The 17247-nt window shown below is 54.6% G+C and overlaps 1 protein-coding gene across 1 annotated transcript; it reads left to right on the top strand.

The window, feature by feature from the left end:
* The first annotated feature begins 1434 nt into the window (after nucleotides 1–1434).
* Nucleotides 1435–7817, top strand: ZP1 (zona pellucida glycoprotein 1). Its single transcript, NM_001270480.1, is given in 12 exon segments — nucleotides 1435–1606; nucleotides 2531–2652; nucleotides 2859–3186; nucleotides 3311–3454; nucleotides 3862–4049; nucleotides 4128–4225; nucleotides 5459–5586; nucleotides 5670–5859; nucleotides 5957–6101; nucleotides 7112–7193; nucleotides 7293–7412; nucleotides 7660–7817. Coding segments are annotated over 12 exon segments (1875 nt in total).
* Nucleotides 7818–17247: the final 9430 nt, after the last annotated feature.

Genomic DNA, 17247 nt, shown 5'->3' with positions numbered 1-17247 from the left:
CTGTCCACCCAATGAGGCCAGCATCTGGGCAGCCAGGCCGCAGCAGGCAGGCTGGGAGAGGCAGAGGAGAAAGGGAACATGGGAGGCAGGCGTTGGGCAGAGGCCACATCATTTCCTGTAAGCCTGCGATTTACAAAGGGGACATCAGAGCTTCAGAAAAATGACAGGTGCTGGGTCACAGCTTAGGGTCTCCTCTGGGGCTGAATCAGCCCCATGCCCTCTGGGCTGCTGCAGATAATATTAACCTGTGCTGCTAACGTGGGCCATCTGTAGACTGCCAGGGCCTGGGCCGTGAATCGGGCATGGAGAGTGCGTGGGTGATGGGCTCACGGCACGCAGTGGGACAGCCTTGCTTATGGAGAAAACCCAAGAAGCTGGTACAGAGCTCCCAGGGAGTCCACACCCATTCCCTGACTAGCAGCTCACATTAGCACTAGGTATTTATTACAACTCATGAGCCAGTGCAGACACACTAGGATTCACTAACGTCCATTTCCTTAGCTTTCACCTAATCTGCTCTGTTCCACCCTCCCACCCGGGATCCCCCGTTCATGTAGCTGGGGCACGTTGAACATCCCTTATCTGAATGCCTGGGATTCTGGAATGCTTGTGTATCCACGAGACAGCTCAGGGCTGGGACCCAGGCCGAAACCCAGAATTCCTCCAAGCTTCGCATACATCTCATACACGGTGCCTAAAGGTAGCTTATACACTATTTTCAGTGCACCTGCACTTTGACAGTGTCGCCTGAGGTCTGGCGTAGAATTTTCCACTTGGGGGACGTTTTCCACTTTGGGTTTTGGGCATCTTGGATCTCTGGCCTAGGGATGCTCCATCTGTGAGCCACTGATTAGCAGTGGCTCTGTGCGGTGCCACGAGGTCATTTCCTCACCTGTCACCCCATCCCCCATGAGGGCAGGGACCCTGTCCCCCTGCTCTGGCTTTCCTGGGGAAGCAGTCCGCCAGCCTGCAGCTCCCCATGGTCCCGAGACCCACGGCAGGCAGGAGGCCTGGAGAGGCCGCCTGGGCAGGGAGGCAGCGGAGCAGCAGGCCCCGAACCCTCCAGAACCACATGCAGGCACAGCTCCTGTCCCATTGCTCGCCTGTAGCCTCACCGTTCCTGGAGCCCCCCTCCTCCCCAGTTAGAGCCACAGTTATTCCTGCTGAGCGGCAGCAGCCCCCCAGCTGCAAGGGAGAAGGCCAGGGCAGGGGCCGAGGGCAGCTTGCAGAGCAGCCCCACAGAGCCGGGCTGGGAAGGTGCCTTCCCCTGACTTTAGGGTAGGAGTTTCACCACAGCCCCTAGTGGCCAGGTGGGTGTGCCCCCAGGTGGCGCCCCTTTGCCTTTAGTGGCATCCACTTGCTGCCTCTCTCATATAAGGCTGAGGCAGGGCTGTTGTGTCGTCTGTGTGCTAGTACCCAGCAGGAGATTCCGCCATGACTGGGGGTCGCCTGGTGGCCCTACTACTGCTGGTGGCGGCCTCCCTGGGGCTGGGTCAGCAGCCACACCCTGAGCCCGGCCTCCAGCACAGCTATGACTGTGGGATGCGGGGCATGCAACTGGTGGTGCTCCCCAGGCCGGGCCGGACTATCCGTTTCAAGGTGGTGGGTGAGTGTTGTGTTGTGGAACCCAGAGCCATCCCCCCTTGGGAGCAGGAGTGAGAAAAGCAGGGGCTCCCTCCTGCCTGGGGATGCCAGATCCCAGCCCCTCACCTTGTAACGGGGATGGGGAGAGAGCGTTGCCTCCTCCGACTCCCGGGTTTGCCCAGGAGAATTCTGCCCCATCAGCGTACACAGGCCACACCTGGCCACCTTCCTGAGGTCCTGATTCAGCAGAGGGCTGGGGCAGGGCGGGCTCTGCACATCTAACCACACCAAGTGGGTGCCGAGGCTGCCACCTGCAGCCCACTCTCCGAGTGGATGTGGCCTGGTGTCGAGAATCGAGAGTGGGGATTTGGAATCGGGATTTGAATCTGCAGCTTCTAGGCTGTGCCATCTTGGGCGTCTGAGCTGATTGACCTCTGTCGTTCCCTCGTCTGCACCGTAGGAGAGATGACGCCTGCTCTGAACGGGAGTGCAGGGGGCGTGCCCACCTAGAGGGTGTCCTGGCTGCTCTGGGGTAACAAGGGCAGGAGGATGGGGAGAACACCCAGCAGGTGTGCCCAGGGGACTGCTGCAGCCAGTTAACTCAAAGAACAGGCTCGGCTCTTTCTACAAAACCCTGGGCGCCTCAAATCCTGGTTCTGCGCCTCGCTGTGTGTGCCCCAGGATGTCCACCTCCCCCTGCCCACAGATCGTGAAAAACCAGGCTTACAGGAAATGATGCGGCCTCTGCCCAACACCTGCCTCCCATGTTCCCTTTCTCCTCTGCCTCTCCCAGCCTGCCTGCTGCGGCCTGGCTGCCCAGATGCCACAGCAAGCCAGGGTGCAGAGCTGTGCTGTTGCCACGCCTCCCGGGTGGGGGTCTTTCCAGCAGAGCCCAGCAGCCCTCACTTCCCCCTTCGGCAGCCTGCCCCCACTTCCTCTACCCCAGATGAATTCGGGAACCGGTTTGAGGTGAACAACTGTTCCATCTGCTTCCACTGGGTCAGCGCCGAGCCCCAGGCGCCCGCCGTCTTCTCAGCTGATTACAAAGGCTGCCACGTGCTGGAGAAGGTGGTGTGGGGCAGGGAGCAAGCCCCCCCTGGGCTGGGGAGGGACCGGAGCCCAGGTCACCAGGGGAGTTTGGGGCCAGGGTGGGGGAGTGACGGACATCTAGTCCTGGGCACAGGCCCTTCCCCGGGCCCACCACAAATCCCGCTCAGCTCTGCCTGGGATGCCAGGTGGCCTCACCTCGCCGCTCATGGCCCTCTCATCTGCAGGAGGGGCGTTCCCACCTGACGGTGTTCATAGAAGCAATGCTGCCTGATGGTCACGTGGAGGTCGCACAGGAGGCGGTTCTGATCTGTCCCAAACCTGGCCACACCTGGGCCGTGGGTTCCCACCAGGTGCCCCCCACCACGCCCTCGCCTACTACCCCCCATGCTCTCCCCTTCCACCTCTCCTCAGCCCACACCTTCCCCAGCCCTCTGTACCTGGAGCACAGCCTCATGCTCCCAACCCCTGCTGGGCCCTCCCTGGGACCTGGCCCCACCCCCGCCGTGCTGGCTCAGGTGGAACGCTGGGAAGTGGACAAGCCGGATGCCGTAGGTACGCAGGGCGTGCGTGTGTGTCTGTGTCCTCTGGCTGGTGCCTTCTAGAGCGTGGGGTGACCTCACAGCCTTGTGCTGGTCCTAAGGGGCCACTTCTCTCACCAGCTTGTCTCCAACCCTAGGTAGCCATCTGCCCCAGGAGCGGTGCCAGGTGGCCTCTGGGCACATCCCCTGCATAGTGCAAAGCAGCTCCAAGGAGGCCTGTGAGCAGGCCGGCTGTTGCTATGACAGTGCCAGGGAGGTGCCCTGCTACTATGGCAACACAGGTACCACCTCCAACACTGAGTCCCACCCTGGTCCCCCGGCTGAAGCTCAGCCTCGCATGCAATGACCCCCAGAGTGGGTTGCAGAAGGGCCCTCTAGCTGGGTGACCGCACACCCTAGCTTGCCTTCTAATAGCTGACCAGGGGCACCATAAGTGGACCTGTTTATCTTTCTGTCTGAAACAGGAGGGTGGCTGACAAAGTGCCCTGTGACCACATTTTCAAGCTGTAATCTAGCCCTTGCGTCCCATGGATGAGAAAGTTGGTCCACAGAGGGTTTCTCAAGCCTGGCCTGAGTGGAGGGCAAGAGAATCCAGGCCCCTGACATATATGTAGGCTGAGGCCAAAGTAGCTGCTACCACCCAGCTGCAGGCTTGCCAACCCAAGGCCCTGGCCTGCCTTTGCCCCAGCCACTGTCCAGTGCTTCCGAAACGGCTACTTCATCTTGGTTGTTGCCCAAGAAATGGCCTTGGCACACAGAATCACGCTGGCCAACGTCCACCTGGCCTATGCCCCCACGCGCTGCCCCCCGGCCCAGAAGACCAGTGCTTTTGTCATCTTCCACGTCCCCCTCACCCACTGCGGCACCACAGTTCAGGTAGCAGCGGGGCCTGAGGGTTGTGGGCGGTGCTGGGTCCTGCCCCTGGGAGGGCCTCAGCCAGCTGTCTCCTCCCAGGTGCTGGGGAGCCAGCTCATCTACGAGAATCAGCTGGTGTCTGACATCGATGTCCGGGAGGGGCCGCAGGGTTCCATCACACGGGACAGCTCCTTCCGGTGAGGCAGACCCTCTAACGGGCCCGGCGGTGGGCTTGGGTGTGAGGGACCACAGGAGAGCCTAGGACAGGCTTTGTTCAAATCCAGGCTCTGCTACTTACCTGGCCCTGCAACCTTGGCTCTTCCCAGCCACCCTGGTGGGCAGGGGAAGGGCTGCCTTCCAGGGCTGGGTCTGCCCCAGGGTAGCTTAGCTAACATCAAGTCCCAGAGGACTGGAGTCCCTCAGGCCCTGCTCTACCCCTCTGAGATCTAAGCTCAGAGCAGCTGAGGCTGTTGCCACCTCCTGGTCTCGGGAAGCCAAAGAGGAGGCAGAAGGTGGCTCAGGCTGAAGTTGAGGATGTGGTGGAGGGAGGAGCTGGGGGAAGAGCCCCTCATTGAAAGGGGCCTCCAGACCTGCTGGCCCTGTGGCACAACCGTCTCAGCTGCCCAGAGGCCACTGGGGCTGACTCCAAGAGAATCGGTCCTTGTCACACCTGGCTCAGAGCCCCCACCCCCCCACACACACCTCCTCGCTACTGTGACCTGGGCGAGGTGCCAGCTTCTGCTTGTTTTCCCGCATCAGAGCTAAGGCGTGAGCCACGGGATGTGGAAACTGCACTTGGGGCCATGTGGATGCCCAGGCGTCTCCTTGTTCCCAAGTTGCACGCACGAGCCTGGGAGGGCAGAGGACTGGTGTCAGGATTCAAGTGTCTTTGTCTTAATCACTAAGCGGCTCTGGGCTGGGAGGCAGGGTAACAAGTCTACGCCAAGCTTCAGGCCCTTGGACTTAGAGGCTTTGGAGGGCAATGTTCATCACCATCTTGCAAATGAAGACACCAAGGCTTAGGTTGAACAACTTAGCTAAGCTTCATGCAACAGAGCTCCTAGGCCTACCCACCAGGCTCCACTGACAGGCTGCGAGGGACTCGAATGCCAGAACAAGGCAGGCATCTGGGCAGCCTGGCCAGGCCAAGTGCCAGTCTCCTGGGGCTCCTTCTCATCTTAATCCTGCACAAACCTGGAGCCAAGGCATGACATAATGAGCTTGATGTCCTGGGAAGGCCAGGTGGGCAGAGGATGGGGCAGGGCGAGCTTCCTGGGCCACCTTACTAAGATGTGATGGCTTGGGAGCATCTGCTGCCCCGCGAGACAGACAGTACAGTGCCCGTGTTTGGATCTATGCAGTTGGTACCTAGTCTACATCACCAGAAACTGACTCTGTCCTTCTCTCATCCTCTCACGCTGGGACTTGAGGCTTCTCGTCCGCTGTATCTTCAATGCCAGTGACTTCCTGCCCATCCAGGCGTCCATCTTCTCACCTCCACTGCCTGCCTCTGTAACTCAGGCTGGCCCCCTGCGCCTGGAGCTACGGATTGCCAGGGGTACAGTGTCCCTGCTTTTTCCTCCGGCCCCTACTTTCCGGATGCACAACTTGCCCTAGGTTCACGGGTCCCTGTCCCCACAGATGAGACTTTTAGCTCCTTCTATGAGGAGGAGGACTACCCCCTCGTGAGGCTGCTCCGAGAACCGGTACACGTGGAGGTCCGGCTGCTGCAGAGGACAGACCCCAGTCTGGTGCTGGAGCTGCACCAGTGCTGGGCCACTCCCAGTGCCAACCCCGTCCAGCAGCCCCAGTGGCCCCTCCTGTCAGACGGGTGAGTGGCCCGAGTGACCAGGCTGCCCTGAGGATCCCCTCCCCACCCACCTGCCTCGCCTCACAGAGGCGGCCACCCTGACTGCTGTCCTTCCCAGGTGTCCTTTCAAGGGCGACAGCTACAGAACCCGAGTGCTAGCCTCGGACCGGGCAGAGCTGCCCTTCCGGTCTCATTACCAGCGTTTCACGGTTGCCACCTTCACCTTCCTGGACTCGGGCGCTCAGCGAGCCCTCAGGGGACTGGTACGAAGCACCCACAGTCCTTGTGCCTGGCCCAGGCTTAGTGGGGTTAGGGGAAGGGGGCTGACTATCTAGCGATGAGATGGGTCCTGGCTTCAGGTCAGGAGGAAAGAGCACTGCTAAGTGTGGCTGCAATCGATCCAAAATCCGCATGCTGGTCAGTGTTCTAGAGTGCTCATGCTTCTGATTCTAGAAACACCTAATGCACTTCTGCTTTGAAGTTCTTAGAACTTAGAACTTCTCCAGAAGGTCCAAGTAGATAAGCTGAGGGTATGTGTAGGTGTTCCATGTGACATACAAGTGACCCCACAAATGACACTGTGGCATAGCTTGTTCTATCGCGCGAGGGGTCGTATCTCATGCAGACATATGTCTTTAAATCACTGCCCATCATCCTGTCAGATGGAGATGGAGTTCACTGGTAAGCACCACCAGGGAAGGCTTCATTCTCAGCTTGGCCTTTGCTGCCTCCTGAGCCAGGAGACGCTGCCCTGTAGGAAGAAGGGTGCCCGTGGGTGGGCCCTGGGTGCTGGATCAGGTCCATTCCTCCTACTTCTACCCTTTGGAGCTACTTCCCTTGGGTTTCTGGAAGCAGCTGTACCCTGCCTTCCCTCTGCCCCTGCCCCTGGTCTCTGAGGGTCAGAGGGTGGAAGCCACAAATATTTGCACTCTGGCCAAGCCCTGCCTCTCTGGAATTCCATCGGGTGGGCAGGGCAGGTAGAAGGGAGCGATCCTGGGGCACTGAGGTTGCAGGCAGCGTGGGAGGAGCAGGCTGAGGGCTGGGGCTCCACCAAATGCCACTCTGCCTGCAACGTCCTCCAGTGCAGACCGGGACCCTCGGGAGGAGGAGGACACGGATTCCATGTTGGGAAGCAGCAGGTGCAGCTCTGTACCTTGCCAGCATGGGCAGCAGCTGCAGCCTTGACTGGCCCTGCTCCTGGGTCCTGCGTCTGCCTCCACCTCCTGCCTGGTGGCAGAGCCAACCCCACACCGTGGCATCCTTCTCCCACCAGGTTTACTTCTTCTGCAGCGCCTCAGCCTGCCACCCTTCAGGGCCAGAGACTTGCTCATCTACGTGTAGCTCCAGGACTGCCAGTGAGTCGGGTGGGAGCACACACGTCCTCGGGCCTGTGCCTGGGCTCTGAACCCCAGGGGCTGGAAGGGGAGTCCAAGCTCCTGTTCTCCCCTGGACAGAACGCCGACGATCCTCAGGTTACCATGACGGCACCCCCAGGCCCCTGGACATCGTGAGTTCTCCAGGGCCAGTGGGCTTCCAGGATTCTCACAGGCAGGAGCCCACACTGGAGTCCACAGGTACAAGGGCTGGTGGGCTGGCCCTTTAAGTCCTCAGCCCCTCCAAGATTACTGACAAAGTGGGAAAGCTGTAGCTTTCGTGAGGGCAGGAGGTGGCGCAACTGGGAACTAGAGATAGCCCCAGGTCACCTTATCTGCAGTGAGACAGCTGCGGTGCTGCCTGGTGCGAGGACCAAGGTCTGGTGTGCAGGCGAGGTTGGAGGGGCAGCACCCAGCCCTGCCACCCTTCAAATCCTTTCTCTGGCAGGCTCCGGCAGGAACTCCAACCCGAAGCCTCTGCTCTGGGTGGTCCTTCTGCTGCTGGCCATTGCTCTTGTCCTGGGGATTGGTGTCTTTGTGGGCCTGAGCCAGGCCTGGGCCCACAAGCTCCGGGAAGGCCACAGGCTCACCGACCAGGCTCAATAAACCGCTGTTGCAAACCTACAGAAGGCAGGTGTGAGAAGCTGTTTGTGATAACTAGAATGGAACTCTTTAAGAACTTTGTTCCTTAGACTCTGTGCTGGTCTTTCAGCATTGTGGCCTCTGTTATACATAGTTACGTGTTACCTAACCACGGGGATGGACACCTACTGAGAAACATTGGGCAACTGTGCCATTGTGCAAACATCAAAGTGCACTCACACGCCTAGAGGGACAGGTCAGGCATCAGAGCTGACCTCCTTAGGCAGGGAACACGGTGACACGAGATGGATGAGGCTCTGCTGGTCTGACACGGCACACTGCTTTATGGAAACCTACAAGCTGGACAAAATACACAGTAAATGCAAACAGTAATGAGAGTAAATGCCCAACCCAGGGACACTTACCGCGTATTACCTGCTGTCCATACATGCGCGTGCTGCGAGTCCTCTTCTGTGACTGACAGTGTGCTAGGTTTCTCTACCAGCGTCACCACGCACAAGGGATGTGTTGTGCTATGACGTGGCAACAGATGTGACGTCACTAAGTGACCGGAATGTTTCTACTGTTATCTTATGGGACCCTCATCCTGTGAGTGGTACTGCTGGCTGAAACCCATGGCACACTACTTAATACGTACCACACCCTGGAGATAGACTGTCTCCCTCGGCAAGGACAGGTGGCAGTCCAGGCAGAGAACAGACAAGGGGACAGGAGGGTCAAGACATGGCCGATTCAACAGCCACAGCTGGGCGGCAGGAGGCTGGCAAGAACTGATGGCCCAAGAAGGTCATCACCTTCCAGCAGACTCAGGCATTCTGATGGGGACATCCTCCTAGCCCCAGTGTGGCTGCCAGGTTCCCAGGGACAAAGGAACTAAACCCGAGTAGAGGGAGCTCCTCCCAGGGCCTGCCAGGTATTCCAGGAGGCCGGGCTGCACTTGCCCTCCTGTGGCCTGAGGACAAGGCCACCAGCCAGGCCAGCAGCAGCATGGAGCGTGCTGCTGACTCACTGGTCTGCATCTGACCTGGGCCTTTGTCTCTCACGTGGCAGCAAAGCCCTTCAGACTGACAGGTGGCTCTTCCAGGATGGCGATGGGAGCAGATGTAGGATTCTGCCTTGGGGGAACGGGTAGAGAATCTGGCAGGGAAGCCTGACCTTGGCTCCAGGAAGGGCATGGGCTTAGAGGGTACAAAGGAAACCAAGGCGCTTCTGCCAGCCAGTGACCTTGGTTCCACACGAGTGCCCCCAAGACACACACACATGACTCTGGCCCACGCCACGTTTTCTGTCTTCGGGTACCCAGGCAGCCCGAGTTACAGCCTCTGCTGCTTACTAGTTGTGATGTTAAGCAAGCCACTGACCTTCTCTGGGCCTGTTTTCCTCATCCATATGTTGGATAAAGTGAGGTAACTGATCGGAACACTCAGAATAGTATGCCGATTTACGTTTATTGAGTGCAATTAACTACTAACTAGAACTTCTCTTCCCCAAAGCTAACGCTTACCTAGTTTTCTTTCTTTTCTTGAAATGAGGACATGTTTACAAGTTGAGATGAGGGGCCCAGGGGAAAATGCTTCCTTCAAACTTCCTCAGAGGTAGAATGGAACACGAGACTTGTGGGAATCCACTGGGTAGCTGCTCTGTCAGGGGCCAGAGGGGCCAAGCCCGGTTCTTGGTTTACATCAGGAAGTGGGATCTGTCTTCAGGGCGCAGAAGAAGTGAGGATTCATAGGTAGGTTGGTTGGTTCAAGGAGCAGGCTGACCCACTCATGGGACCAGGGTTCTGGTTCCAATGGTGTCAGCTCTTCCTTCTCACCCCTCCCTCCACCCCACAAATTCACTGCAAGTATTTCAAACAGCCTGGGAGCCTGCTGCTCCAACACAGCAGTATCCTAAAGGTCCAACTGGAGTCTCATTACACAAATGCTTTTTCTAACATGAGGGTAAATGACATCTTGTGTCACCTCCTATCATTTCTAACACATGTGGTCTCCAAACCGTGGTTGAACTAGGATCTACTTGATCTCTCAATAGAAAGCCACATCTGTTAAGGGGAACACGTTGAGCAGTTATGTAAGCATGCGACTCTTTGTATGCTGTTTCCTCCTTACAAAGTCTCAGGATGAACTCCTGTGTCAAAAGCCGTATCCTTTAGGACTGCTGAGCTGGGGGATATCCCATGGCCTTGCCTCGCAGATCTGTCACCTTGAATCTCTGCTTATCTGAGCAGCATCAGGAAATGGCATCACTATAGAATGGATTCTTTAATTAGAAGCCAAGTATCTTTAAAGCTAAACTTTTTTAAAATAAAAGATCATTTATTTTAAAGTCAGAGATCCTTCATCCGCTGGCTCACTCCCCAGATGGCTACAACGCCAAGGCGGGGCCAGGCCGAAGCAAGGAGCTTCATCCAGGCCTCCCACATGGGTGGCAGGAGCCCAAACACTTGCTTTTCCCAGGCCATTAGCAGGAAGCTGGATTGGAAGTGGAGCAGCCAGGACACAAACTGGGATGCTAGCATTGCATATGACGGCTTTTCCCACTACACAACTATACTGTTAACTGTACTGCACCTTATAAATTGCCTTTCCTGTTCTCTCCAGAATTCCTTCTTTCCTTGTCTGTAAAGAACATTCACAAACCAAGGCATCAACATCCTCATGAAGTTCCCAGCAAATTGGCCGGTGGCTTTTCTGGGGTTCTGGCATCTTTGTTCAAGAGGATTCTGTAACGGTATTTGTCTCCTGGAACGTGGCAGGGAGCTCCCCTTTGCTAAGCAGTCAGGGAAGCATCTATCCGCTCTTCTGTGATATGCCTGCAGCGATGCTACTGTCTCTCTCCTACTTTCAAGCAGACACAGGTATGGGGCTTTTAAGAGCTAACTATGCAATCAAAATTTACATTGTACCTAGATTTCTGTCAACAGGTCCATGTCAAAGGATTATGTTTACAGAAACACAGATCAATGACGTTCACTGCGGCACCAGGTTCCCTGTACTTTCTCCAGAAGCAACCTAAGCCTTTCCTTGCCTAGATCTCAAAATCTAGAGTGAATTTGGTCTAATGACAACGCTCTCCCTCCCCACTTCTACCTCCAAGTGTGAGGGGCACCTGGGCCGTAAGAACATGTGAGTCAGGCCTGATGGGGACGATAACAAACCAAGCTTGCTGACCTGCGGCAGGAAGCAGAGCTGCTCAGGCTCCATAGGTTTTATCTCTTCCTGCCCCTTGAGCTACAGATACGTGAGAGCCAAGGGGATACCTACCTCTGCACCCTCCACCCCCTACTCCCACACATTCACACATCAGATCAAGCTAAGTCTAGGTGCTGTGCCTCACATCAAGGGGGAAGTATACTTCTCAGCCTGTTACTTCGGCTTAAGCAAAACTTAACTCCTTGAAGTGTGGCTCCGTATCCAAGTGTTTCTGTAAGAACATTTCATTGCAGAAGTGCCACTTCCAAATCTCCCAGCAGGAGGATTAGCTACTTGGATCAATCTTCTGAAACAATTCAAATACCAGATTATAAATCACAAAAGTATATTTAAATTATTGCTGAACGTGGGAGAGGAAGGGAGTGTGGGGAGCGACTCGGACTAGACTAAGTTACTGGAATTAAGACTTATTCTATGCATCTGCTCTCCCACAATATGGCGCTGGGAGAGGAGTAAACAACTTTTACACAGCTGCCTCCAGTTCAACCAATAACCTGCAGGAGCTGATCCTGCTCCTGATTGGAGGAGAGCAGCGTACTCGGTGTGTGGGTAGTAGAGTTGGGATTGGTGGAAGAGGACTATAAAGGAGGAGAGAGACAACATGCACCAGGAACATCCAGATAACATCTGAGCAGCCCCCGAGAGAGCCGGCCGGCGGTGTGCCGCTCCCCCGCGGAAGTGGGGAAAGTGGCAGGGGGAGCCGCCCTTCCACGGAGGTGGAAGGATCGGCAGCCAACCAGGGAAGGACCAGCAGCAAACCCGGGAAGGGCCGAGCAGACAAAAGAACAGCGCAGGGTCCTGTGTCGTTCCTCCGCGAATGGGGGAGCGACAAGGGAGAGGAATGCAGATAAGCCAAAAATGAAGTAAGAGCCAAAACTCTCAGGGGTTCTGGGAACTTCTATAGAATCCTGCAGCCCATGAGTTTCTGCTCCAATGAGTACAGGGCACTGCAAATCAAGCCCAGAGCATGCCAATGGCAGGAAGTCTAGATGCAGGCCTCCTAACAAGCCCGGGACCCAGAGGGCTCAGTCCTTGGTGTGAGGGTGAAGCACAAATAAACCCACTGTAGGAGACAGGCAGCAATGAATTCCGCCTCCCTTGATCTTGGATAAAGATCACCCCTGAGAACTCAAAGTGCAGTCCCTCTGTGTACTGTGTCCAACTTCGTAGACTAAGAGGAGGAAGAAAGAGGAACCCTCAAAAGCTCAATGTGGGAGAAAAATCTTCCAGGGCTGAATCTAACTGAAAGTAGCCCCCAGCTTAAGGCCAGAGCAGACACAAATCCTGTCTGAGAATGATTTCAGCCAAGGTCTCAAACAATTCTCACAGATAAAGTTACAACTAAAATGAGCACCTCACAGCCAGAAATCACAAAGGCAAGAACGGGGAGAATTACAACACATCACTGACAGAGAATTACACACACACACATGCACAAACACAAACACGTATTTAAAACTGCTAATAATCAGGAAAAAGACAGCATAAACAGAAAATCAAGCAAAGGCACAGACATGTCCCAAAAACTGCGATGGCCTGGAAGCAACTTCAACAGTAACCATGGATGTGAAGTCAGACTTCAGGATACTATTCTATACCCACCAGATGGGCAAGAACTAAAAGGTCTGAAAACATGAAGTGTTGGCGAGGGGGTGGGGCCGGGAGCTCTCACCCAGTTCATCAGAAGGTAAACTGGGACACCCATGTTGAAGCACAGTATGCCACTGCCTGATACCATTACATAGGAAGTCCTGCTCTGGGCCAGCGCCCTAGGAAAACCTTTGCATCAGCACAGGTTATGTTCTTCAGTCATGAAAGTGGGCCGGCTTCTCCAAGGTCTGTTCCTCGCAGGGACGTCCCAGAAAAGCAGTCAGCCTCTTCAAAGGGCTCTATGGAACCCAGCCATAGTTCCAGGCTTGGGGCCCAGCCCCTAACTGTGTCTAGCAAGGGCTGGTGCTTCCGCAATCATGAACACATGGTGGAGGTGGACCCTGCTGCTGGCTGGCCCAGTTCCGGGATCACAGCAGGGGGCAGACAGGCTTCCCAATCTTGTAGCTTAAAAGCCCCCACAGCCCCCTGGCAGGGATTCCCTTTCCCAGTATGCACTGCCCTGGAATGAATGGGCTGTGCAGGACCCGCACATTGGTGACCGAGCCCACCCCTCACGAACACTGTCCCAGCAGCCTGGTGTGAGTTGTTTGGCCATTTGTTTTTGTTTATGACTATGTCAATTATAGGAAAACCTCAAGAAAAATACAGAAGGGACAAGCCTTTGGCACAGTGTTTAAAATGCTGCATGAGATGCCTGCATCTCTCACCAGAGTTCCTGGGTTTGAGTCCTGGCTCTGCTCTTAATTCCAACTTCCCACTAACAGAACCTGGGAGGAAGCAAGTGGTGGGTCAAGCACTTGGATCCCTGCCACACATGTGGGAGACCCGCACCAAGCTCACAACTCTTAGCTTCAGCCTGGCCCAGCACTGGCTGTTGCAGGCATTTGGGGAGAGAATAAACAGATGGAATATCTCTTTATCTGCCTTCCAAATAAGTAATTTAAAAAAGTAATTCATAAAAAAACCTAATATTGATCAAGTGAAGTCAAACAAAGCAGACTGAATTATTTCATCATTAAACAGAACAGTTCCAATGCAATACAAAAATTACATTAAAAAAAATGAAGGAATGACCATGCCCCAATTTCCCAGTTTTCTCTGTGTGGGAGAGGGAGGGATGCCTTTGTGGGAGACACTGAGACGACCCTACTTCTCCTCTGTCTTCAGCTAACTGGTGGCTGGGATGGTTATCATTCTTCACATGGTACCATATGTTTAGACACTTTGGAGTGGTTATTTCACAATAAAAATTTAAAATGTTGGTTAAGAGATCTGTCCCAGGCCAGTGCTGCGGCTCAATAGGCTAATCATCTGCCTGCGCTGGCACACCAGGTTCTAGTCCCGGTCGGGGCACCAGATTCTGTCCCGGATGCCCGGCTTCCAGTCCAGCTCTCTGCTATGGCCCGAGAGTGCAGTGGAGGATGGCCCAAGTCCTTGGGCCCTGCACCCGCATGGGAGACCAGGAGAGGCACCTGGCTCTTGGCTTCGGATCAGCGCGGTGCGCCGGCTGCAGTGCGCTGGCCGCAGCAGCCATTGGAGGGTAAACCAACGGTAGAGGAAGACCTTTCTCTTTGTCTCTCTCTCTCTCACTGTCCACTCTGCCTGTAAAAAAAAAAAAAAAAAAAAAAGAGAGAGAGAGAGAGAGAGAGAGAGATCTGTCCCAAACTTTGAGTCTAATTGTGAGAGCTTAGACTTCCTGCTCCTGGCCCGCTGCAGGATCTCTGCTGGGTGCTCCTCCCCACACCTCACTGCCCTACTTCCTACAGAGCCCATGTGCCCCTGAACCTGCCCTCAGCCCTCTTACTGCACCATGGGCTGTGGGACCGTCAGTAGCTCTTCTGGACACCATTCACCCTGTTCCATTTCTGTCTGGAGATCTTCGGCTGCTTCAAAATGCTGTTGTCTCCTCTCCTGTCCCCTGATTTCCTCTATTTTCAAAGCACCTGCAAGACTGTCAACACTTGTCAGAACTCCAGACCTTTGCTGCATTTTATCTGCAGACTCCTGTTTCTCTGTCTAAATTAAGGTCCAGCCACTTTCTGTCATCAGAGCCCACTGACGAAGGCAGTCAGTCCAAACCTTTGTCATGGATGTCAAGCATTGCAGGCCACCAGGACCTCACAGTACTGGGGGCTACCAGGAGCCAGAAGATGGGAGAACAGTAGTCAACATGTGCCAATAGCCTCTCTGCATCTGTTAGTTCATGCAGTCCTCAGCAGGCCTATGAAGCAGGCCCCTGAGCTCTTTTCCAGGTGTGGAGAGACACACATGATAGCGAGTTGCAGGGCAGGGCTTGTCCAGATCCCACGCATAACCCTGACACTCCTAGAAAGCTGTGGGGTGGCTCATCAGCGGCCCATGCTGGTCTTAGCAGATGATGGGGTAATCAGCTAGGTTTCAGAAACCAAACAGCTTAAAGCACCAGCTCTGTGACTTACTGGGTGGCAATTAGCCACAGCACTTTTCTGAGCCCGTTTCCTCAACCACAGAATATAGATAGCACCCATGTGGCAGCATCATCCTGTGTACAGGGAAGAGCTTCACCACTGTGCCTCTATCGGGGAGACAAGTGTAACCACACTGCCCCCAAGGGACCTCCTGGGTTAGTGCTCCAAGGTCAAGCATAACAGTGTAGATGCCCTCTCGCCTTCAATAGTGGAGCAGCGACATGAAGTTTGCTCATCAGAAGGCCCGAGTTCACACAGGACGCCATTAACCCCTGGTTAAATCACCACCAAACACTTTGCCTTTGGACACCCAGGACTACTGACTGCTCTTGAACCCTAAATACAAAACTTGTAAGCCTGACAATATAGGTAAAAAAAAAAAGGTGAGCCTTTTCTAATCTACCAACTCGCCAGCGCCGCGGCTCACTAGACTAATCCTCCGCCTTATGGCGCCGGCACACCGGGTTCTAGTCCCGGTTGGGGCACCAGATTCTGCCCCGGTTGCCCCTCTTCCAGACCAGCTCTCTGCTGTGGCCAGGGAGTGCAGTGGAGGATGGCCCGAGTACTTGGGCCCTGCACCCCATGGGAGACCAGGAGAAGCACCTGGTTCCTGCCATCAGATCAGCGCGGTGCGCCGGCCGCAGCGCACCAGCCGTGGCGGCCATTGGAGGGTGAACCAACAGCAAAAGGAAGACCTTTCTCTCTGTCTCTCTCTCTCACTGTCCACTCTGCCTGTCGGGGGAAAAAAAAATCTACCAACCCCAGGGGTCTGGGTTGTGGTACAGTGGGTTAAGCTGCCACCTGTGACAATAGCATCCTGCATGGATGAGAATTCCAGTCCTAGCTGCTCCAGTTGATTTGGCTCCCTGATAATGCACCTGGGAAAGACATGAAGATGCCCACATCCTTGGGCCCCTGCCACTTACACGGGAAACTGGGATGGAGTTCCAGGCTCCCAGCTTCGGTCCAGTCCAGCCCTGGCCCTTGAGGCCATTTGTGGAGTGAATCAGAAGTTGGAAGATCTCTCTCTCTCTCTCTAACTCTACCTTTCAAATAAGTAAATAAATATTTAATAATAAAAAACTACCAATTTCACCAAGAAATGGATACAACCTAAGTGTCCAATCACTGATGAATGACCAAAAAAAAAAAAAAAAAGTGGCATGTATACACAATGGAAACTTCTCGGTCATAAAAAGAATGAAATCTTGTCATTTGAACTGGAGGTCACTGAGTGAATAAGCCAAGCACAGAAAGACAAGTGTCACATGATCTCACTCACATGTGGAGTCTACAAAAACAGGTGCTCTCATAGAAGTTAAAAAATAATGGTTACTAGAGGCTAGGGAGTGAAGGGAGGAGAGAGGAGGAGGGAGGGCAGGGGCAAGGTTGACTGACTGTAACTAGGTTAACAGCCAAGTTCTGGGGTTCTATTGCACAGCTGCACCACAGCACCGCAGGGTGACTACAGGTGCTGTTCAGGTACTGCGGACTTCTCTATTATGGGTGTTTTTACTACAAAGAAATGTTAAATGCTTGAAGTGATAAACACATTTATCATGACTGGACATTACACAATATATATGTACAACAACGTACTCCATCAATAGGTACAATGTTTATATCTGTTAAAATCTTTAAAAAAAACCTCTGCCTCTAGAAAAACACGTTTATGTATGGACACATCATGTGCTTCACTCACCTTCAGGGAGACAACAGCATCCCTAATCCAAATCACCCAAGAGCTTCGGTCCCTAAATATCTCCTTCCTAATTTTCCTGCAAAGGCAGATCTGAAAAATGCCTGCTAAAATGCACCCAATCGAGGCCGGCGCTGTGGCGTAGTGGGTAAAGCCACTGCCTACGGTTCCAGCATCCCATATGGGTGCCAGTTCGAGTCCTGGCTGCCCAGTTCCCTGCTAATGTGCCTGGAAAAGCAGCAGAGGATGGCCCAAGTGCTTGGGTCCTTGCACCCACATGGGAGACCCAATGGGCTTCAGGCTGGCCCAGCTCTGGCCACTGTGGCCATCTGGGGATGGAAGGCCTCTCTGTCTCCCGCTCCCTCTCCCTCTGTTAACTCTGCCTTTCAAATAATCTTAAAAAAAAAAAAAAAAAAAAAAAAGGCACCTAACTCAGAGGCCATTAGATAATTTCAGTGCTC

This window comes from Oryctolagus cuniculus, chromosome 1 (genome assembly GCF_964237555.1).
Source record: "Oryctolagus cuniculus chromosome 1, mOryCun1.1, whole genome shotgun sequence".
NCBI classification, from domain to species: domain Eukaryota; kingdom Metazoa; phylum Chordata; class Mammalia; order Lagomorpha; family Leporidae; genus Oryctolagus; species Oryctolagus cuniculus.
The sequence above is the reverse complement of the archived record's forward strand: the minus strand, read 5'-3'. Positions and strand labels throughout refer to the sequence as shown.